Genomic DNA, 24,926 nt, shown 5'->3' with positions numbered 1-24,926 from the left:
TTGATACTTTCACAGCATTAATTTAGCACCTAGACCTGCTTTATAATCAAAAAATAAATGGAAATCTCCCTTTCTACAATACGTCCCCTTTAAATGTAAACATAGGTCATTTTAATTGTTTTAGCAAACTCCTGACAATGTTTTCTTTGTGAGGACGATATCTGGACACCAAATATCTTCTGTTATAGGATTGATTCTGTAAGTCCAGTCATGTTTGAACAGAGTCAACATGGAACATTTCCATAAAAGAAACCTTTGTACGAAAGCCAAAAGATAATTACTTAAACAGGCAGGTGAACCCAGCAATGCTACAGATTGCATTTCTGAAAGGGTCTCATATTCAGGCCCTGTTCTGGGTCAAACTGGTGTCTGGTCTTGGTTTGCATGCTGTTCCAGGTCTGCAGTGGGAGAGGAGGAAGTGATGAGAGCTGCTGAGGCGAATCTCTGGTAGACCAGACGCTCTGCGCTCTCCCTCCTGCCACATTTCCCTCAACACCCCCCCCCCCCCCTTCCTCCTCCTCACACCCCTCGTGTCCTCAATCGCTTCTGACAGCGCTTCACGAATAATCGGGAGAGGAGCTCTGCTGAGTTATTAACTACCACCCTCCCCTCCCCTCCCCGTTTCGCCTCCTCGTCTCGGCGGACGTGTCACATGCGCTCTGCCTCGGCTTCTCCTCCTGAGGATATTTATGGCTCCCGAATCGGAGCACCTCACACGCCTCCCTTTTCAATTTCTCTGCTCTCATTCGCCGTCTCTGTCCCCAAAATCAACAGCGAAGGCTTAGCGGGGAGAGCGGCGCTGCTCTGCACAGCTCTGGGTTGTATGTTTTTTGTGAGTAAACAGTAGATCATAATTGGGCGGGATGCAGCTAATGTATTCAGGATTATATGAGAAGAAACTGGGTTCATCAGTATTGCTGAGTTTATTAGAGGCTTCATTTCCTTTTCATCTTCTGGATTTTGATGCTATAAAACAACAGATAGTTATATTATCTACAAAATGAATCCCTTTCCTCTTTCATTTTTGACCAATTACCTACTGTTTATGTTGTTTATAGTGCAAAATACTGAAACTCTCCAGACTGGTAAAATGATTGTCTGTGATGTGAAATGGGTTTTGTGTTTTGATGCCCAAACGCTGCAAAGCCTGAGAGTTGTTGTTTCTTTCTTTCCTGCCAGCAGAGAACCACTACAAACCCAGTGGACAATCAAAGCTCATTCCAATTCAAAAGGACGACAACAACAACAGCTGCACCATCAGCGCCGGCAACGGCACCGGAGAGGATTACGAGAACTACGACGAGTTGGTCGCCAAGTCGCTTCTCAACCTGGGCAAGATCGCAGAAGACGCCGCCTACCAGGCCATGACCGAGTCCGAGATGAACAGCAACTCCTCCAACAGCGCCGGGGAGGACGAAGACGACGAGGAGGACGATGGCAGCGAGCAAGGCGACAGAAAAGGCGAACTGAGCGTGGACCTGGACAGCGACGTGGTCAGGGAGACGGTGGACTCCCTGAAGCTTCTGGCGCAGGGCCACGGCGCCATGCTACCTGAGGACGGTTACCCGGAAGGCGCCATGGTGGAAGACGGCTGCCACGCCAACGGGCGGCCCGGCGTGGGGGTCAGAGTTCAGGGAGACGAAAGCGAGGAGGAGGTGTGTCTCAGCAGTCTGGAGTGTCTGAGGAATCAGTGCTTTGATCTGGCTCGGAAACTGAGCGAGACGCAGCCGTCCGATCGCCCCGCCCTGCACGCCCTCCATCACCAACAACAAAACCCAATGGACCCGCAGATGGTGCATCACCTGAACAGGTACGAGAGCTCCGTCCTCAGTCCTGCCATCATGTTTTCTATCCACATTGGTGTGATATTAAAGGTTCAAGTAACTTTATGATTGATTTATGGTCGATCAGAACTGGTCGGAGATCAAATGTGTTTATAATTCTTCCAGAGAGTGAGGAGCTGACTGTCATAGAGAAGTGATGGGGGGATGGTGAGATATATTATTGTTTAAATACAGGGATAACGGTGCATATTTTCAGACAGTCTCTCCTGTACGGTGTTGCACTCGGTTGTTCACACTAAAAGTGACAGAAATAATGAATGAAAAAGGACAGCTAGTGTGAGAAGTTCAAATGCTGGCTTATTTCTCACCTCTGCACAGCTGACCAAACACAACGTGAGGTGAGTGTGAATGTCAGCTTGTCAGTGTTGGAAAGTTACATGAACGGCCCTGCGCAGTCCTCCCTAATTAGCTGTCGGGAAGGTGTGTGTGTGGGGAGGGGGGGAGGGGGAGGGGGAGGGGGTTTGGACCATCTGACAAGCATGTCTGATGGCCCCTTATAGATTATCAGCTTCAGTGTAGCGCAAAGTGTCATTGACAGCGTTTGCAGACAGCACACTAAATGGCGGAACTGCTGCTTTTACAACCTGCAAAACTGCACCAAACTTCACTCTGTTAGTGATTGAGTAGATCCTCCAAACCGTTATTTCTCCAGGCGCCAAGAACTGATTTGAACATTTGCAAATTGCTGGACAACCTCGACTCAGCAGCCACAGTTTTCCCGTTATTTTGCCAGCTACTGGTGGTCATTTCTTATCGTACTTACCTCCCAGGTATGACAGCTGCCTGCAGGGTATGCCAGATGAGCCCAGGTGCCTGGAGCGCAGCTACTCCGACATGGCGAACTTGATGAAACTAGAGGAGCAGCTGAGTCCGGCGTCCAGAGGTTATCCGACCAGCTGCAGCCAAGAAGGCGACGAAGACACGACATCGGTGGCCTCCGACCGCTCGGACGAGACCTTCGACATGGCCAAGGGAAACCTGTCGCTGCTTGAGAAGGCCATCGCCCTGGAATCAGAGAGGGCCAAGGTCATGAGGGACCGGATGGCCTCGGAGCATACGATGCCCCGGCGGGATCACCATCATCATCGCGGCCACGGCGAACATAACCCGAGGCTGAGCACCACCGCCGAAGAGCGCAAGTCCAGAATGCATCACGACGGGTTGAAGAGGGCGTACTACCCTAAAGGTAGGCAGCAAAAACCCACATACTGACCCTCACTGTCTCATTATCGGTCTGTGTTCAGCAGCAGGTTGAAGTTTCACACTTGTACTGTACGTTTATTCAAATTAAAACTCTGGAAAATCCTCTCTAACATCAACTTAAAGTCTTTCCTGCGTTGTCTCTGATGGAAGTTTACATTTTTCAGTCGCCTCTCGCTGCCGTTTTGAGCGGCACACGTGTGATGTTATGAAATACATTTAATCTTATCTGTAATCTGTTTCTTCATCCACGTGGTCCTACACTCAGATGTTTCACATCTACAAAAGAAAAACTGGGAGTCTGGGAGGTTTTTTTTTTCATGCCAGGACTATTTTTACCACGTCGGCTGGTCTTCCAGAGGCAAATTTACTTCAGTCAGTCAGTCCTCTGTAGCTCTACACATCAATAAGTGTTCACAGCACCTGAACAAAATCATTTTCTTGTAAGATTAGCAGCAAAACTTACACATCTTGGTAATAAATTAGCTATAAAACTGTATCTTCACAGAATAGTTCACACAGTAGATGATAAAAACATGTTTGTTCTCTACAACAAAACAACCTGAAAACTGAACTGTATTCACAAAGTCATCATCTGATTATGTTTCCTCTACAAATTCTGTCAAATTCGCATCACCCCCTTTGCATCATATTTGACCTGAATCAGCTCTTGCTTCAATAATTTGACACCTGGTCAGCAGGGAGGAAGTTTATCTTTTCTGCTTGACTTATTATAACCCTCAATACTGCAGCAGCCGGAGGCTATCGGTACTGTAGCAGGGAAAAAAACACATAACTGTAACCTAAATATCCATCTTTGTACTTCCTTATTTGAACATTTCAGTGCACATTGCTGGGTTGAATGAGTTTTCTGACCCCTGGGCTCTTAAAACCTGTTAAAACCCCATTGTGTTACTGTAGAAATGCTGTACATGGCCGCCAATGAGATAATGGCCACTCATTTTCTGCATTCAGGACCAACACAGTTTTTTTTTTTTTTTGCAGATGCATGGTTTTCTACTGACAGCAGCTTATGTTGTTAAAATAGGCCGGTGTGGGAACATCAGACGGCTCGCTTGTCAGGCATGAGTAATGGCAATCTGCACGGCCCGTTAGGAGAGCAAATCTCATCTGTGGGACGCTATCTGCGGCCTATTTCTCTAAATCCAGTCAAATACAACCCCACCACCGCTGGGAGGGAGCCGGCTCTATGCAGTTATCAGCCTCACAACACACTCAGATGGGCCTCAGACTGCTTCATTAGCACAGAGGATGCCTTTGATAGCCCACAGGAAGTTTTTTATTAGTCCACGGGAAAGTTTTCATTATGATGCATCTGAATCTGACCAAGGACAGTATACTTGGGCCAATTCCAGGTGTCAGTTGACTGTTCGCCAAACCCTACCCGCAAAACTGGGATTGTCCAATCATAGCATAGCAACCGTAACTAGCCACGGCTGTCAGTCTTTGGATTTCTCAACATGTTGAAGTGGTTTGGATGAGGCTGTAGTAAGAGTGATGTTTACTACAGTATTTAGAGTTTGGAGGGTGGTATAAGGCAAGGCAATTAATCGTTTTGAGTCATTTTTTAAGATAATTTTCTTTATTTTCTGGTTTCTTTAGTCTTCTTTGATAATAAACTGAATATCTTTGGGTTGTGGACTGTTGGTCGGGACAAAAGAATCATTAACTGGTGAGGATACTTTCTCTCTAAGATATGTAGCTTTAGCGTAGGGCTGACTAATGATTAATTTTGTCTATAAAATGTCTGAAAATAGTGAAAATGCCTGTTATAATTTTGCAGAGTACAAAGTTACATTTTTAAATGTCTTACTTTGTCTTTTATTTTGTCTTCAACAGTCCAAAACAAACCAAAAAAAAAAAGGTACTAACTTAACTGTCATGTGTGACAAAGAAAACCATAAAATCATCACATTTGAGAATCTAAAAACAACATTTTTTCTGGCCTATTTGCCTAAAAAGTGACTAAAATGATTATCCTTGTACAGGTTTCTCATTTTAAAACGAATCAGGTGGAAACAATAAGAAAAAACAAGCTGGAGACAGATTTTTCAACAAATCAGACAGTTTTAGTGTTAATTAGCAAGCTACTAATCTCCTGGTCATTTCAGACGACAAGATTTACGGTCGCCGGCTAGAAATGAGAAGCTGCTTTTGCTCACTTAAGTGCGAAGTCAAAGACCCATTGTTTGAAAAATTAAAGCAGATTTAAAGTAGTAAATCTGCTGCCATTATAAGAATGGAAAGCTGAGAGGCATAGCAACAGTAGCCAGCTGACAGCGTGCTGCTAATTGGTGCTGATTCTCAGCCCAAATTGACCCAAGTCTGAACCCCGAAAATCAAGCTGAATCTGGCAGACACATAGTCAGAGCTGGCCCACATCTGGTCCCCTGGTGCCAGAAAACATCTGATTGTGTCGACACTCTGCTGCTGTTGACCTGTTGTTTCATCATCATCACCTCCCTCTCATCTCCTCCGTCCTTTCCAGATTCCTCCAGGGGCGAGAAGAAGGAGAGCAAGTGTCCGACGCCAGGCTGCGACGGGACAGGTCACGTGACGGGTCTGTACCCGCACCACCGCAGCCTGTCCGGGTGTCCTCACAAAGACCGAGTCCCGCCTGAGAGTAGGTCTCTCTGCCTGGATGTTATGCTGCACCTAAAAAAAACACACCTAGCTTTGAAAAAACTCAAAAAAATAAAGAACAGTCTGACAAGTCATTTTGGCAGTTTGATGTTGTAGATTGTAGTTTAATTATATGAGCATTTCTTAGAAGTGGAGCTGCTTTGGAGGCAGAAATAATCTAATTGTTTGAGTTCAACCTCAGAGCTAAGCTAACTAGCAATGTTAGCTAAATAGCGTATATGGCAAAGAGGGAACTCTGGCGTAAGATTTACAATAAACAATGTATAAATAATATAAATAATAAATAATTCAGCAGTGTAGCTAACGTTTGTACTGATAACATACGGCTTGTAAGACTAGTTTGAACTTTCAGGGTTAGCTAGGCTAGCTAGGCTAACGTAGGATGGCTAGTTTGCATTATTTTTCTTATGGTAGTGGTAGCCATAAATTGTTTCCCTTCTTTCATTTGTCATTTTTGGGCTAAATGAAGCTCATTGTGTCTCATAATGATGAGAATTTTGCACCTTTCACATCAGTTTCCTAGATGTAGTTCTGAGTTGGAGATATATTGGAATATTTTTAGCTATGATATCTCCCATTTGGCAAAAACAAGCACAGAAGTGTCGAACAATGTCTATGAAACCACCGCAGCTGGAGAAATAAAATCAAATAATAGCTCCAAGGCAGTAAATTCAGCTAATTAAAAGGAGCTGAAAACTGTTTGTTTGCAATTTAAGGGTGTGAACACCCCCAAGACGAAATAACGGGAGGTTTCTCTATTCTTCCCATTATGGCAATAAAATTATTTCTGCCTCTGTGTAATCTTTGTAGCTCCGAAGACATAATTAATTAATCTTTTATTTCTCTGTAAAAAAAAAAAAAGAAATTAAAATTTGTCTACAAGTTATTATCACTCACTTCATGACCATAAATTCTTACTGTAATTTGTTTATTTACTGGTCAGGTCGTGATAATGTCACCTGATTTCAGAAAATGAATGAATGAATGAATTAATACTGACTTCAAATGACTTGTTGGATGGATTGTGTGGCAGTGAAAGTTGGACAGTGTTGGGCATGTTAGCTGTCCACCATCATGCATCTGTCCTGCATGACTCTACATTTGTGTTTTTGGTGTGTTGGAAGTGTTTTATAGACATAGTGGGTTTGACTTGGTTAGAACAGGTGGAGCTGAAGCCTGACTGCTCAATTATAAATTCATTTGCAGTGTTGTAAATTACAATTAGAAGAACAGACGATTGGTAGTTGTGACGTCTTTTTTTTGAGCCATCGGAGGAGAAAAGTTCAAGACAAGCACTGATTGCTGAACTTTGAAACCAGATTTTTAACTAGTTTCACTTCTTTCTAGTACAAAATAACTTGTTATGAGACATAATCTTGAACTTTTTATCTACTGAAAGTACTTCAGAAGTGTTGAAGTGAATATTTTGTTGTTTCTGCTAAGAGTTTATTCTATGGAAGCTGTTAAAAGTTATGTTTACTGTGGCACCAGAGAGGTTTGGTGGGTTTTTTTTATTTGCTTTAGTTTTCGTGTCCTCCTTTTCTTTATTTTCTTTCTCCTCATCACGCTTGCCTGATGTCTGGTTTTAGTGTCTGTGTTGCTGATGTTACGTGAACAGCATGAAGAATCAGTTTAATTCACCCGCTGGCTGTGAAAACTCACGAAACAACCTGCATGAGAACACCTCCGAACATGCTGCTTTAATCACGTACACTAAACTCACAGGTATTATGTGATTTCAAATTAGATAAAGTGAATTCACCTTGGTGGGGCAATCTGGGCTTTGTACATACAAATTGTAAGAATATAAAGTAGAACAGATTTGAATACAAATTAAAAAATACTGCAAATAGTAATAGTGTCAATATATGGTATATAACTGAAAATATAAAAGAAAAATAATAAGTTATGTATTCTTCAGGCTCACGGTGACCGCTCTGCAGAATTGCTGCATTTTAGCCAAGACTCAGTTTTGTCCAATTAATTTCAAGAGACTCTTCTATTTTCAAGTGTAAAAAAATGATAAACTATAATTGAGTTTATGGTAATAAAGATAATGTTTTCCAAAAGTTTAAATGAAGTTTCACAATTTTACAAAACACATCCAGTCCTAATTATTCCAGGGTTTTTTTTTTATTGCAGTTGGAACAGAATGCACTGATGAAAAACATTTTGACAAAATTATGCATTATGACATGTTGCAGAGTGCATGTGACATGAAAACATATGCACTAAAATATGCAATATTATGCAGTCTGCAATACCAGGAAAATATGAAAAATAAAAATATACATGCAGACAGCATAAAAGATGTGTGTGTGCATGTAAAAGCTTTTTCAACTTGTAAATACATTAATATTACACTGTAAATTAATATAACCTATAAACAGATATTTGGTATACATAAGCTTAGCTCTAACACAATATTTAGTCATTCTGATGCAAAATCATAATCCACCGTATGTTTATCTTCCCACACGTTGTTCCTTTTCCATCTGCAGAGTCATCAGTAGATTTTTAACATCGCATGACAAACTTTAGCTTCCGGTACATCTTCATCTCATGAAATTTCATGAAATGAGCACAGTGATCAAAATGCAAATAAGAATTGTAGATTCCCCAGCAGGAAGGGATTACACGGAGCAGACACCGTAGAAACAGAAAGCAGTTGTAATTGAACGTCGAGGTGCGTGGAGATCGAGGAAAGACATTTACTTCCAACTTCGACAAATTACCTGCAACTTTTGACAAAAACTTTGATGTTTTCTTTCATTATCTTAAACCAAAAACCTGCAAGGTGCCTTAAAGTGAAAATGTTGCTAATTTACAAAACAAATTTTCATTACATTGTTTGCAGGTGTTTACTTCCTGCTGTTGATACATAATCCTCTCATAGCGCTGAATATATTTTGTCTTCGTGCTCATTTTGTGAAATTTTTTTGTTGTGGTGTCAGTCGTGCAGCTGTAATCTGTGCATGCCTAACCGTCGTAGCTGAACGCCCGGTAACTCTCCTGTCTCCTCCTAACCCTCGCTGTCTTTCTCACCTTTCCTGTCTGTCAAAAGTCCTTGCCATGTATGAAAATGTTTTAAAGTGCCCTACTCCTGGCTGTTCTGGACGGGGTCATGTCAATAGCAACAGGAACTCTCATCGCAGGTGAGTGAGCGGCCTCGAGCCGGGCCGCTAACAGCTGCATAACACCGCCGACATGTGAATGTGGCTGATTTACAGGACAGATACTGTACGTCTGTGTGTTGTTTATGGAAGAAGTTTGAGATCAAACTGATTAATGAGGTGAAGCTTCACTTTCCCAGTTTTTAGTTTTCCATGTTGGCTTTTAGCCACATCTCCAGAGGCAGAACATCATGTACACAAATTAAAAAAAAAAAAAAGTTGACTCAAGTTTACTTTGTGGGATAACTTGACGTGACTCATCCCCCTCTCAGAACTTCTGAGCATTTGTGGAGAAAGAAATGTTGCGCTTCGCATTAACAATGAAACATCAAAGAGCTGTTTTTAAGTCTTTTTGGATAAATCCAAGTCAAGTCATTAAAGACAAGTCTTATTCATGCAGGTTTTTCAGGTCTAAACACTCACCACTGAACTGACATTTGAACATTTTTTCTGTCTCAGCTGTTAATAATGTTTTTAGGCAAAATCTTTCAATAACAATTTAATATTTTTCACCAGATTTCACCAGAAACTTTAGACTTGATTGTATTTGTCTTCAGTCGAGACTCACAGCGCTGATGCATCAAATCTTTGGATAGTTCAGGTGAAAGATGAGCAGCAATCAGAGGCAAAAATTGCACCCTGGATTGTGATTTGTTGTTTTACAAAAAAAACATAAATCATATGTGAAATCCTTGTTTGTTAGGTGTTTTTTTTTTTTTTTTTATACCAGTATTGCAGTTTTCATCCCAAAGATTTACCAACATTTTTAGAGAAAAACAGACACATTTTCTTTCTTAGAAACTTCAATTTTTTTTTACCATCATAGTGCAAAAATGCTGGAACATTTTCAAGTTTAGATGCATGTGGGGGGGAAAGGGGCTTAAATTAAAATTTTGGCTTGTTTGAGCTGAAAATGTGTCTGCGTCACATCAGCAGTTCAGCTGTTTAACAGACAGAGAAGAGAATCACAAATACACACACACACACACACACCAACATGCATATTTTTGAATTATGTAAAGTGATTAGGATTCACACTCGTTTTCTCACACAGCCTGAGATCCCAGACATACACACTGTTGTATGCACAGTTTTACTGGAACACATATTCGCACATCCACACACACACGCGCACACACACTTACAGTCAGACACTTACAAATTAGCTCACAGACAGCAGCACACGTGCGCTGGCAGACAGAGAAGCACGCATGCACGCACACGCACACACACACGCGCACACACACACTCAGACGTGGCTGCAGGGTGTGTTATGTAGCACAGCTCCGTTGGGAGAGGAAACAAAGCACTAGCTAGCTAGCTTTAGCTACTGTTAGCTTCCAGCTCACATAGCTTTCATGTCTGGCAGTCGCCATGGAAACGCCTTCATAGCTGAAGCAGCAGCAGCCGCCGTGCTGATCTGTCACACATTTTTTTAGACACTCCTATCATCCTTTAAATGTGTGCGCACTGCATGTGTGTTGGTAACAATATTTCATTCCTGCATGTATGAAGTAACGAGGAATTGCTCGGAGTGACAGACAGAGGAACAAGAAGGATGTTTTAGTTCTGAATACAAACTGCTCCTACTATTACTACTCTTTACACCAGGAACAAGATGTCAACAACTCATACACTTACAAATAACCATCCTTCCCATCTACACTGACTTTTCTTAGAAATTTAGATGCTGACTAAATGCACTGCAGCTGGCATTTTTCCCTTTTTCTGTCCACTTTTTTTTAGCTTTTATATATATTTTATATTGTAGGCTCAAACCTTGTGCATCCTTGTTCTCCCCACCAAACTCAGCATAGCAGTGAGTGGGGAGCGACCATAATACCCCCCTCTATGAACAAGAGCAGCGGAGGAAGCAATAGCAGAAAGTAACAGCCGAACAAAGCAATAAAATTAGTTTAATAAAAATTTAGACGTTAATGTCTATTAGTGCTCATCCTTGGGAGTTTGGGTGAAGCAATACTTTTGTTAAATGGAGGTGTTTTGTGGGGCATGAGAGTACAAACACTCCGAAATCACTCAAGAAAACAAACAGTGTTGGTGTCGGACTCCCCTCATAGCTTCTAACCAGAAAACCAGTAAACCAGTAAACCAGTGCCTAACATGTTAGTAAGATGGTTTTTCAAACAGTACGGTCAGTAAACCTGCAAACCAAACAGTAATTAATTAATAAGTGGTCTGTAAGTGAGCAACTGGTAAAGGGTCACTGACCCAGTGAGTACCCAGTCTGAGAACAGGTAAATCAGTCAGTAGTTTGCAGGTCAGTAAACATGTCCATTTATAAAACAGTCAGTCAACTCAGTCAATCAAACAAGCAGACTGTTTAGTCAACAAACCAGTCAAACCATCACTTAGCCACTTAGCCAGTAAACCAGTTAAACCATCAGTCTTTAAAAGTCAATCAGGTGGTAAACAACTCAAACCCTCTGTTAGTGCACCAGTCAAACCCCCAGTCTGTACATCGATCAGTTTGTAAACCAGTCAGTAAGACAATATATCAATTAGCAACCAGTTATTCTAGAAACCTGCAAAGCAAACAGTAAGCAGTCATTCAGAAGTCTGTTATTGAGCAGTTGGTAAACCAGTGAGTATACAGTTAGTCAGAGAGCTAGTAAACCAGTCAGTTGGTAAATTAGTCAGTTATAAAGCAGTCTGACACTCAACAACTAACAACCCAGTCTCTTAGCCAGTTAGTTAGCTAATAAACCCATCAGACCATCAGTCTGTAAGTAAACCAGTAAATGAGTTGCACCAGTCTTTAAAAGTCAATGCGTTGGTCCCCCAGTCACTCAGTAAACCAGTCAAACATCCAGTCACTCAACCAGTTATGTAGCCAGTAAACCAGGCAAACCATCAATCAGTAAACCAGTCAAACCCTCAGCTTGTGAGTTAACCAGTGAACCAGTTAAACCATCTGTCTTTGAAAGCAAGTCAGTCAGTAAACCAGTCAAACGTCCAGTCTCTTAACCAGTTAGGTAGCCAGTAAACCAGGCAAACCATCACTCAGTAAGCCAGTCAAACCCTCAGCTTGCGAGTTAACCAGTGAACCAATTAAACCATTTGTCTTTAAAAGCCAGTCAGTTAGTAAACCAATCAAACCATCAGCATGTAAACCAGTCAGTTAGTTAGCCAGTAAACCAGTTTAACCATCTGTCTGTAAGTAAACCAGTAAATGAGTTACATCAGTCTTTAAAAGTCAATCCGTTGGTAAACCAGTCCCCCAGTCACTCAGTAAACCAGTCAAACCCTCAGCCTGTGAGTTAACCAGTGAACCAGTTAAACCATCTGTCTTTGAAAGTTAGTCAGTTAGTAAACCAGTCAAACCATCAGCATGTAAACCAGTCAGTTTGCCAGTAAACCAATTAAACCATCTTTCTTTAAAAGTCAGTCAGTAAACCAGTCAAACCATCAGTTAGTAAACCAGTCATGCAGTCATCATAAAGTAGGCCACTTTAAATCCATAATTCATTCTGAACTGCTGCGACTGACAGCTGATCCGCTCTTCACTCAGGGCCAGATGCTGTGTGTGTGTGTGCGCGTCACTGTGTGTGTGTGTGTGTGTGTGTGTGTGTGTGTGTGTCCAGTGTGTAACCAGGCTGTGTGCTGTCTCTCCTCCTCCCTCTCCCAGTCTGTCCGGCTGTCCCATTGCTGCCGCAGAGAAGATGGCGAAGGTCCACGAGAAGAGCCACACGACTGACAGCGGCAGTAAGACCAATCAGACGTCAGATCGTGTACTCAGGTAACGCCCCCGCAGGGTTACACACAGTCAGACCGACGATAGAATAACCTCGACCTCTCATTTTATATATTTGCACAGTCGATCAATACGTGACTGATTATCTATGTGATCATTGTTATTGATTTTATTGTTGTTGTTGTTACTAACAGTAAGACTGATTTTATTCTCTTGGCTTCTATTGTTCCATAATGATCTAAATGTCTCACAAGCTTTTCTACCATGATAAGAAGAAACCCAGAAATTAACTAAATTATCTTTAATGAATATGTTATATCATGCAGTTTAACCGCTAATTGATACATGTTAATTAGGGATGCTGAATGGTGCTCGGAAATCTAAGCATGTATCATAAAAACTGTGCTTACCTCGTCTTATTCATTGCTATCGTTGGTTTGAGAAACAGCTGTAGATTATATTTATTGTTGTTACTTAAATCTGGGATGCTGAATGGTGCACATCACACAAACTTTCATGAACTGGGGATCCTGAATAGTAGTCAAATAGCCCAGCCTTGGACAATGTTCTATAAGACAAACATGCTTTGGGAAATGTCTTTAGATTCTGTTTTTGTGTGTCTCTTAAATCAAGGATGCAAAATAGTGCTTTACATCTTGATGTACTGTGAATGCTCAGACGGTGTAGTGGAGATTGTAGCTTTCTTCAACAAGGGATGCCAATAAAAAACTAGCATAAAACACAATATACTATTGTTGTTGTCTCCTAAGATTTGGAACCAGATTTGGATGTTTTTTGAATATGTTTCTATCTTACAACTTAACATCTTATTGTTGTATATGAAAAGAGGGATGCTAAATGGTGCATTGAAATTTAAGCATTACTTTTAACACAGCATCTGCCTCATCTTGTTCATCGCATTTGTGTGTTGTGTTTGGGAAACAGCTGTAGATTGTATATACCCATGTAACTTAAATCAGGGATGGTAAATGGTGCAGTGGAATCCCCACACTTCCTGCCACAGATAACCTAATATGAGCGATAATAAACTGGGAATTCTGAACAGTGCAGTAAAAGTAACAGCCAGGCCTTGAATGTTCCACAAAAAGGTAAAAGATTTGGGAATAGATCCCATTTTGTGTCTCTTAAGCCAAGGATGCCGAACAGTGCAGTGTCTTCTCTTTTTGGATTGTCTGGGAAGCCAAAATGCATTCTGAACAGATTTCAGTCACACGTGAAGCTAGCACAGGTATGTTCAGTTCAGGTACGAATGCTAACTGTTGCAGTGAAATAAATAAGGGATGGCAAATTGCCCGGAAGCCCTGCTCTTGTTGGTTGACTCCAACGATTTGGAACCCAGTTTTGATTACTTTTACATATAATCACATAAAGCAGGGATGCCAAATGATGCAGTCAAATGAGCAGCATGCGGACATTCCACTCCTGCACTACCTGGTTGTCTTCTGAGCCAGAGTGTTTTTTTGTCACGCAGGTAACCCTCTGATAGTCAATGTTGGATGCCGAATGGTGCAGTCATATTTCCAGCATACACTATGAACACAGTGTTTACCTTGTCATGTTCAATGTCACCCTGGCTGTGGGAAACATCTCAAATATTTTTTAATCAACCTTTGTTGCTTAAATCAGGGATGCTGAATGGTGCAGTGAAATCCCCATACACCAACCCAGTCTCTTTTGCCTCTGGTTACCTTTCAGACCGATGTGTTTCGTTAAGCAGCTGGAGATCCCTCAGTGTGGCTACAAGAACAACGTTCCCACCAGCACGCCGCGGTCCAACCTGGCCAAGGAGCTGGAGAAATACTCCAAGACCAGCTATGACTACAGCGGCTACGATGGCCAGCATGGCGGCTACGGAAAGAGAGGCCCAACAACCAAGTCCCACCACGGGCGGGACACCTCTCCGAAGGGATACGACGGTAAGAAAAACAAACGCAGACATCATGGTTCATTCTTGATCTGACTTTAGAGTGCTCCTGAGGAAAATCCTGCACTGCACCCCTGCTATATGTTGCATTTATGTCCCATTGGAGAAAGATGCTCTAATCTAGAGCTCTAATAGTCAATCAACAGAAAATTAATCTGCAAATATTTTGATAATGGAGTCATTGTTTCAGTCAAGAAAAAATGCGAAAGTTCTTTGATTCCAGCTTCTCAAATGTGAATATTTTCTGGTTTCTATGACAACAAACTGAATATCTTTGGGTTGTGGACTATTGGTTGAGTCAAAACAAGACATCTGAGGTTGCATCTTGTGCTGACATGACATTTTTCACCATTTTCTGATTTTAAAGACCAAAGACCTAATTGAGTAATCGAGAAAATAATCAACGGATTAAATGATAATGAAAATAATCATTAAGAGCAGCCCTACTCTAATCAATATTTCTATATTAACAATGAATCAAATGACTCTGTGTAATGTGAAACAGCAGACAGATAAAGTTAGAGACTAGCTTGTGAAGAAAGTGGAACATCTAGCAGCTAAAGAGACAGATATTTTTCTCAGGAGTTGGTGGAGACCAAACTAGAGCTAAAAGAGAATGAATATTGGACTTACATTCAGCAGGCGGACACAAATGCGACTACAATTATTATTAAATTAAACTTTAAACTTCATGAATTCATAGTTCCTCAGTGCTGCTTCTTACCTTCAGGAATAGATCATTTATGTCACTATCATTTATCATTTATTTGTGTCTTTTTGGGTTTTTTTTTTACTTCCTGAGAGAAAGAAATATGTCACAGTAGGTGGCAAAAATACAAAGATGCTGCGTCTCTGGTACAATAGTGGAATTTTAACAAGTAAGATGAAATGTAACAAAAAAAAGCAGACATGTCATCATTTATCTGAAAAAAATTTGTTACATTCAGTCTTCCATTTCCTTTTTACTAATATGCCAAAATCTCCACTCGTGGCGAACATTTAAATTGAATATATGATGTTTCCATTCAGATTTTTCTTGTACGTGAATTCACGGAAGCTAACGTACTGCCAGTCCTTTGTCTTGGTGAAGGGAATAACACCTGCTAAATGATCCCAGTTTGGGGTTTTTTTTTCCCATTCTGTGGAGAACATTTTGTACTTGCAGGGATAAAAGCAGTGATAACACACACACACACACACACACACTAACACACTTACACATGTTCAGTACTCAGTGTATTCTCTTTGTCATTGCGCCGAAAACGCCGGTGTTTTCTGCCTCTCCACATGGCTGGAGTGAAAGCAGAGCAGAGTTATGGAAATGCCAAGCTAAGAGCCTGGCTGCCTGCTCTGAGCAGAGGATGGAGGGAGGGAGGGAGGGAGGGAGAGAGGGAGGAGGTGCAGATGGAGGAATGGTGAAACAGGAGAGAGATAATGGAGGCGAGCCCTGTTTCTTTGGCTGGGAGCCATTAGTGAGACGCAGGCAGGAGAGAGGTTTTTAGACGAGGTGTCTGCGCTCCCCTCCGTCACGACTCCCTCCCTCTCTCTCCCTCCCTCTCTCTCTCCCTCTCTCTCTCTCTCTACCATTCTTCCCTCCATCTGCATCACTCCTGCCTGCAGACCTCCCGCGCTCCGATTCACCATCACACCGCCATACAATCTCCATGCCTTTCTCTCTTTTTCTTTGTCCCTACAGCTGCCTCTCTTCTCACCTCTGTCTGTTTTAAAGAATAAGTCTGGTGTAATGCTCTATTTTTCTTATCGTCAGGTGTTAGTCCGTCTCTCAACACTTTCTGACTTCCCTACCTCGTCTGTGGCACTCAGCCTCAAGCCTGTTTGTTCATTAATATTTATATATGTAGTTTCAATATACGGTATAGGTAATTTTTTTTAAAAGGGTCTGGCATTTCCTAAAGCAGCAGGGCACTGTAGTTTTTAGTTACTCACACTGAAGTAAATTGTGCATTTGCTGGAGACTATTTTCAGCTGCGGATCAATACACATGTTGGTGCACCAGTGAATACCAGCGTTTCTGAATACTAGCGTTACTAGCCTGGTAATCTGATTTGTTTTCATTTTATTATTCAGTGTGACTTCATGTTCATGTTATTTCTGATGTATCTATCCTAGGCTCACAGGTCAGTCTCTATAAATGCTTCGCTAATAGAGACTGAGGACCCAGGTTTCGTTGTTAAAACTGGGTGGAAACAATTTGAAAAGCCCTGTATTGTGGAACCAGTCCTTTAGGGCGGCCCTTCATAATGGGGCGGTGACATGCGGTTCAATATGGAGGGGAATGGGGGGAGTGTGAAGGCGTGTCCTTGACAAAATGTAAGGGGCGTAGGTTTGTTCTCGCCGCCGTTCAAGCATCCATAGTGCATTTAGAAATCCCCAGACTTCAGTAGGCGGAGATCTCTGATTGTCTGGTATCACGAGACTATATCTATCCAGTCTGCAGCAGAGGTTGTTAGAAGAAGTTAACTTACGTTTATAGGAAACTAAATATTATGTATTTCTGTTTAACATTAAATAGTCTACACTAACTAAGCAAGTTAAAGTTATTATTTATTAAGAGTTTAACACTCACAGACTGAACTAATCTGCTTCATCAGGACTGTGAAGGTCAGATTTGACTGACAGTGCTGGCAACATACTGTAAGCAAACAACTCACCAACTGTCATCACACTTTGCTTTAAATTCTGCTAAATCCTGATTGGTGCACAGAATATGTGGCATCACCTTTTTTGAGAAAAGCAGGGACAAAAAAACACAAATACAGAATTCTGTCGTGTAAATTATCCAAAATGATTATTTAGGACAACACAGCTCATATGAAATATGTGTTCTTGTTATTATGTCTAAGTTAAAAAAAAAAAACAGTGCGTGCTGCTCTGTCGACTTTGGTTGTTTTATTAATTGGGAAAACAGGTGTCAACGGGCACAGCACCAGACATATTTGAAGAGCTGAGATGTTGGTAGCAATTCAGATGTCCTGAACCAGATTAAGTATCAACGTCAGCAGCACGGTGTATGCAGGATTGAGTCAAAATAAGCTACAGTGTGTGTTTTCATTGTAATGAATGAACCCAGTGCAAAGGGTTGCATTGATGTATTTTTAATAGATTTTGGAAAACAGTGTTGAATATGCAGATAATATTTTTAGTAAGATCAGCTTATTGTTGGTTTCGGTCGTTTCAACAGTCTTTTTTTTTGTTTCCCTCCACCACCTCTCTCTTTCTCTACATCATTGTCAATTTTTTTGCATATTTTTTAAAAAATGCAGCAGAACTTCTCTTTGAAATTTTAGATCCTCTGTAACGATCCATCTGCTGCACAGTGTGGCTGTGTGCCAGCATCAATCTTAACAAATCAACCGTACTTGTGTGCAGCTAAGCGCTACTGTAAGAGCCCGGCCAGCAGCACGACCAGCAGCTACGCTCCCAGCAGCAGCAGCAGCCTGAGCTGTGGAGGGGGAGGAGGTGGAGGAGGAGGGGAAGGTGGAGGGGGTGGAGGAGGAAGCAGTGCCAGCAGCACCTGCAGTAAGAGCAGCTTCGACTACACCCACGACATGGAGGCGGCTCACATGGCGGCCACCGCCATCCTCAACCTGTCGACGAGGTGCCGGGAGCTCCCGCACGCTCTGGGAGGGAAACCCCAGGACCTGCTGACACAGGTAGCATGTACATCACATTCACACATAATGACAGGAGGGGATGACGTAAACAATAATTATCAGGTTATCTTGATATATTTAAATGGATATACTGTATGTAAGATAAAGTATTAAAGATGACATGGTAAAAAGTTAAACTCATGGTCATCTCAGTGAGTTTAGAGATATAGAGATTCCCAAACTGTCCTTTGTAAACATCTGTCACAGTTTACAGACTGTCCTGCTTTAACTTTAATTTACCATATTTGTACAGGCTCACTGGTTTTTAACACAATGTGGGATTATTACTGACATCTCAGGTGCAATCACTTTCAGTTTTACCCCTCAAATAAAGTAGTTTAGATAATCTGGACAAACTGTAACCGTCAAAAATAAGCCAATAATACCCAATATGTAATAAAATGAATATTGACCTTAAAGGTTGCTTTCATACTGACAGTTAATCTGAATCTGGGAGCAGTTTAATTAAAACTAAAAACACTTTCTATGGACCAAGTAGTCTGACGTTGGTTCAAATCAAACATTCACATTAGAGCCTGACTGACAGAAGTTTTGAGGCAGATGCTTATTTCAAAAGTTGAGTGTTTTAGGAAAATCTGGTGCTGATATATCAGCAGATATTTGTTTTATATTAAGAATAACATTAATAAATAAGATTGACAATAATGATTGTTGAAGTCTAAGAAAATGATCCTAATGATCCTAATGAGGGTTATCTTGGATTGGTTGAGACTAAACCAATTTAAAAGGCACGGAGGGTCTGATGAAGAATGCTAAAGAGTTGCATTATGGGAATTGTAGGAGCCAGTGGTCTTGGAGCTTAACTCACACCATGAATGAAAAGTCAGGATATTGTGAGTCCCCCAACTTTATGAACGTTCAATGCTAAATCACTGAATCTCTTTAATTTTGGTTATGAATAGATGGTGACAAATTAATGTACTTAAAAATGTTGCTTTTCTACTATTTTTGATGGTTTACTGCTACACCAGTGATCATCAGATGTTTCCTTGCCTTTATGCATCAGAGTCCGGTTGGCGACATGGACGACAGCGGTGCGGTGGAGGTGGCCGGTCAGCCCGGCGGTCCAGAAGGCAGCGGAACGGTGTTGACCCCCCTGCAGCCGATGTCGCCCCAGCGGCAGGCTCTGCTCAGCAGCCGCTGCTACCAGCTGAGCGAAGCCGACTGCTGGGATCTGCCCGTCGACTACACCAAGATCAAACGGCTGGGAGACGAGCAGGACCACAAAGAGGTAACGGGAAGGTCTACGTCACTACATTCAACAAAAACAATATATTTAACAGTGTATAGAGTTTAGAATGAACACACACACCTCCGAGGTTTATGTTCTAAAAAAGTTAGTTTAGTTCAGTTATATTAAAACCACAATAGAGGTCTACAGTTAGTTTACAGTTAAGACACTTTATGGCAGTGGTAGGAAAATGGCGACCCGTGGGCCAAATCCGGCCCTTTGGAAGATATATTTGGCCCCCTGACAGTCGAAACTTTTATATAGTTTAACACAAATCTACTGTAGGTAACCAAATAAACACAAGACTTGCGTAAATCCCAATGAATATGTTACTTCTATACTGTCACCACAGGAGGAGAGACATTAAAACAGTGGTTGCACCATGCTGTTTGAACATTGCATGGTGATGAAATTACCTATAATAATACCGGAAATTGAATTTTAAAGGTGGAGTGGGGGACTTTTATCTCCCCCTTCTGGCAGTGAGAGTAATCACAAAAACACTCTCAACATGTGCTTATGTCATAGGCTTTGCTATAGCCTACTCCGTCTCTACTGTTGCAGCTGTAAAATGACGCTAAATGACCTGGTTTCACTATCAGAATTTGATGAATTCAGTCCGATAACAGCTGCACAATAAAATTATTTTATCCACATTCAAGTTAGCAGAGAGCTAACAGGAAGTTAGCCAGCTCGGCCAGCAGAAGTCTCTGGGTGTGTATTCAAATAGCCAGTGTGGGAATGTCCTGCCTGACATGAGATATAAAATCTGTGAAATATAGAGATATTTATCTGGCGGTGAAAGGCTTCACCAATCAGCATTGTATGAACTTGTTTGGCTTGAATGTAACTGACGTTCATTTATATGTAAAAGTTCTGCATTGCAGGTTTAATATGTGGATTCCAGTACTGTTTTAATTCCACAACTTTAACCTTTTCGACCATAACTGATTTATTTTTCACGCACAAGAATAGTTGGCAGTTGAACAGAAATGGTGTGTCGATGCCATTTTCTTTCCAAGGCAACAACAACAACAACAACAACAACAACAACAACAACAACAACAGTACTCTCAGTCACCCTTGAATGCAGCAGCCGCTGTGTGTAGACAACAAAGCACGTCTCAAGGCTGAAAGTACATCACAGAGCATATATTTGTGTATGAATCATTTTTAGCCAAATAAGTATTAAAATAAGCGGAAACTGTTAGCCATGACTTATTAATGGGAAAATAATATTTGCCCGCAGAAACAACCCTAAACAAAGTCATAAATAAACAAGACATATAGGCTTGTGTTTCCACTGCAGCACTTTGTGTTCCTCCAATGAAAAATCCTTAAAAAAATGTCCCATGGTTGCCCTCTTAATATGCTGACTCCCGCTTTATGGTTCAGACACTGTATGTTACATAATTTACATTATTTACATTTACATTACATGTAGTGAAAAAAACACAGCTGTTTACAGTAATACTTTACAATTATGAGAATTTACAGTATAAAAATGTTACAGTTTTACAGTTAATATTCAACAAGAGTCATACATACAGTAATTTTACAGTTGCTAGAAATGGTTTGGATGTTACAGTGAATTGCAGAAATATAAAGTTACAATTTACTTTTTACACAGTTTACAAAGAAGCAGATTATATATGTTTAAATTTTTTACACTGTTGCATTTAAGTTACATCTTAAGTTAAAGTTTACAGATTTGAGCTTCAGACTTTGTAAAGTTTATAGTTTTGTAGTTTAGATTCAATAGTGACGCTGCAAAAGTCTATAAAATTTAAACTATAAAATACAGTATATTTTACTACATTTATAGCTTACATGTTGCAGAAGCATCATTCTGTCACAGCTACTGTTACGAATTTACACTTAACTCACACTAGGCAGCGTAAAAGTTTACCAGCATCTACAGTGAAAAATTGGGATTTTTACAATTTACAATTTACATGTTATCATTTACAGAGATTATAGTTATACATTTACAGTTGTATTTCATTTCAGTTCAGAGTTTCCAAGGTTTATAATTAAAACAGGTTTTGCCAATCAGTCCGCATCAGTGAGTTTATACTCAAACTTCAATTAATGGTTCAATTTTATGTACATTGGTGAAAATACATGGCTTCGGTTTTGAGTTTCTTTGGTAATAACTTGACCACAGGTTCAGCTCAGCGATGTGGAGCGGCGCGAGAAGGAGATAAGAGGCAGAGAGACTAGAATCCCTAACAATAAAAAGCCATCTTAAACTTCTCATCTGAGGATTAATTTAACATGTGCATGAAAGTGTAACATTAAGGGGTAAAAATTGAATCATTTTAGATCAAATTGAAGCTCTAAATGTTTCTCATGCTCCACACTCTGCCCTTACAGTTATGATTAAGGGCTTTAACCATTTAATTTAAGGTACATTTAGGTAGCCTGTCCCCTAATCATGCAAAGTAAGGATAATTTGAAGCATGAAATTGAGTGATTTAAGGAACCCAGAGTTTATATTACAGGCGTGTGCACAGATGATTATGATTTTTAAGCAGTTTAAAGGGATGCTGGTCCCCTGGTGCATAGCAGAAAAGCACCAGAGAGAAGTTGTGGACTTCTATTGCGAGGGCGTACTGTTGCTTGCTGGTATGCATAATTTTTGCATCACTTAACATACATGAAAGGGAATTTTTGTGAGTTTGGATAGGTCTCGAATGTGTGTTTGTACACCTTCGCTAACCAAAGGCATGAAAACTGCAGAATGATGGTGTTTGCCAAAGTTGTACATCACCACACAGATTTTGTTGTTACTACTTCTCTAATGTGATTCTTCACCCTAAAGTGACTAAATAGAGAAAGTTGAACACTGCAAACGGCCAAATAATAATAAAAATGCTAGAATAGGTGCTGAAGAGAAGAGGTAAGTTTGTTTTCAAGGCAATGATTAATTTTATTTTTTTAAATCTTTGATATAATCAGGCATTATGAAGCTAATCCTTATCAGATCAGGGTCTCTTTATCAAACTTTTAAGAATTTGAAGAAGAGAAAAAGAAAGAATTTTTAAAAAATTACATTTAAGAAGAGCAAATTTAGGAGTAAAGAAGTTTGTTGCAGAGTGTGAGCAATAACACATTTATCAAACGACTCACTCTGCCTTACAGCCAACTGTCAGAGGAGCAGGAATAGCTAATCAGATGCAAGGATTTACCCATTATTCTGATGTGTTTTTCCACAAAAACAAATGTGATTTTAATCCTTAAAAAAGTTCATTTTGTTTGAGTGAAATCTGTAATAACTCCAGTAGTGATTAACATGTGAAATTAACAATGATATAATATATTAATGATGTTCACATTTATGTAATACTTTACTTTAAGTAAATCATTTATAATCAGTATATTAGTTAAGGACATTTTTAAGTGTTTATTAATGTACTGTATTTGTCAGCAATTATAACTGCTATGAAGACATTCTTATATTATAATTGTGATTTAATATATTCATCATAGTTAAAAACATTAATTAGCTGTTTATACACCAGCCTCCACTTATAGATGCCCACAGGAGGAGTTATAGTTGAATTAACACTTATATCTGTTAACAACTACATTATAGTTTATTATAGACCATTTATTAACTGTTTATATACTAATTACACGTGCTAATGCTTAAATTAAATAGTTACCCAATGGAATAAAAATAAACTAGCTGAAATGGAAACAAAAAGAAAACCAAATGAGAGCTGGAGAGAAATACTGCTGCTGGTAGTTGAGCTGCATCAGACAAATCATATAATAAGGTGAATTTATTGTAAGTTCAGACAATGAAAATGTAATAGAAATAAAATCAGCTTTATTCTATAATGCAGAAAATAAGAAAACTGATGTAACATCCTATCACATATTCTGAATTATACACATTGTTTCAGCTATTCATCATGACTTTGTCCCAAAAGGTTTGTGTTCACCTCTGTTTCAACCATCTACAGTCTGCTCTTAACCAACTTAAAGGCCTGAAAATGTATTTTCTCAACCTATTTCAGTCATTTCACATGAGACATTTATATATTTGTGTCTGTTGAGGCGGGCGGGGCTCAGATAGAAAAAGAAAAAGGGTGATGTTACGTACCTTAGAGTTAAGAAACATTTGAATCAAAACATGATTGTGAGGTTATTTGCTTATTTTAACAGCATTGTCAGTCATATCTGATCTGAAACGACTCCCATGCAGCCCTGATGATGCAGATTAGCTCAGTTTTGAATGAAACTCATAATAATTAGTCCCTAAGGATGTTGTTTTCCGAAGTTTAATTTTCATTATTGCTTATTTAGTCATGAATGTTTAATTTTATAGAGAAGAAGAGTTGAGAGCCGGTTTTCAGGGGCTTTAAGAGACCACCAGAACCCTCTTAATGAATTTAAGAGCATTTTTAAGTAAAAGAAATCCAATGAAAAGCTTTTATTCAGATGTTGATGAAGGATTTTTGGCTGTATCTTTTACTAAAATCCCAAATTTCCAAGTGAGAAATAACCCTGTTTGGCTGATAGGATGGATTCAGACCAGCTGCTACCGTTTCTCCAGCAGGCTGATTGCGCTCCCATGTGGACATAAGCGGCATTGCATCCACTCAGACTCAGCAGCTCTCTGAATGAACGCTTCAGGAGCTCAAGTACGATGCATTAAAATGCTGAATTACATCCCTAATACATAAGTAAAACATGATAGATCATCTGCACGCTTTAAATCCTCGCAGATCTGATATCACACAGAGCAATCCATGCAGCAAATTGCTACATTTGCTGCGTTGGATTTAGAGCGCTGGAGTGAAAGGTTTTAATCAGGAGAGGAATTGCGTTTGTTAATGAAGCACGACATTGCAGAGGAGGCCGGAGCCTGGAGCTCGGCGGCTGATGGGATTTTCTCCAGACAGTCCTGAACGATTTCTGCTCCCGTCTGAGGAGGTGTGATGTGTGGACTGCAGAGCAGACTGCAGAGCTCACAGTCACAAAAGCTTTTGTTCACAGAGTCCAACTGGTGCAGGAAGGAGTTTGAACAGGAACTCTGAAGCATTGTTCTGTGTGAAGATAATCCAAAAATATAGCACAGACCCACAGAGTGTAATCTCACCTTCAGTTGATTTTACAGATGCTACATAAATATTGGAAATAATAAATTTAGCTACAGATTAGAAAACTTAAGGTTGGAAAAATATTGATCTGGAAATCCTGTGAAACTCGCAACATTAAGACTAACACAGACACAGAACAGAACATTTATCTTGAGTTAGATCATATATGACCTTCGATAAAGCAGAGAAACCTTCAAAACCTCCAAAAACAGCCAGAAACGTGTGTTGTGAGGTCACAGTGACCTTGACCTTCGACCACCAAATTCTAATCAGTTCGTCCTTGAGTCCAAGTGGATGTTTGTGCCAGATGTAATGAAATTCCCTCCGAGCTTTCCTGAGATATCACGTTCA

General features: G+C 40.3%; 1 protein-coding gene across 1 annotated transcript in view; it reads left to right on the top strand.

Annotated features, from left to right (window-relative positions):
- myt1la (myelin transcription factor 1-like, a) overlaps positions 1-24,926 on the top strand; it is a 77,172-nt gene that overhangs the window by 35,924 nt on the left and 16,322 nt on the right. The window contains exons 7-14 of the mRNA XM_067572337.1: positions 1,183-1,810; positions 2,615-3,030; positions 5,554-5,688; positions 8,773-8,863; positions 12,528-12,638; positions 14,310-14,530; positions 17,929-18,212; positions 19,240-19,464. Of these exons, the coding sequence (XP_067428438.1) occupies positions 1,183-1,810; positions 2,615-3,030; positions 5,554-5,688; positions 8,773-8,863; positions 12,528-12,638; positions 14,310-14,530; positions 17,929-18,212; positions 19,240-19,464 (2,111 nt within the window). The remainder of the gene's footprint in view (positions 1-1,182; positions 1,811-2,614; positions 3,031-5,553; positions 5,689-8,772; positions 8,864-12,527; positions 12,639-14,309; positions 14,531-17,928; positions 18,213-19,239; positions 19,465-24,926) is intronic.

This window comes from Thunnus thynnus, chromosome 18 (assembly GCF_963924715.1).
Source record: "Thunnus thynnus chromosome 18, fThuThy2.1, whole genome shotgun sequence".
NCBI classification, from domain to species: domain Eukaryota; kingdom Metazoa; phylum Chordata; class Actinopteri; order Scombriformes; family Scombridae; genus Thunnus; species Thunnus thynnus.
This window is presented reverse-complemented; position numbering and strand designations above follow the sequence as displayed.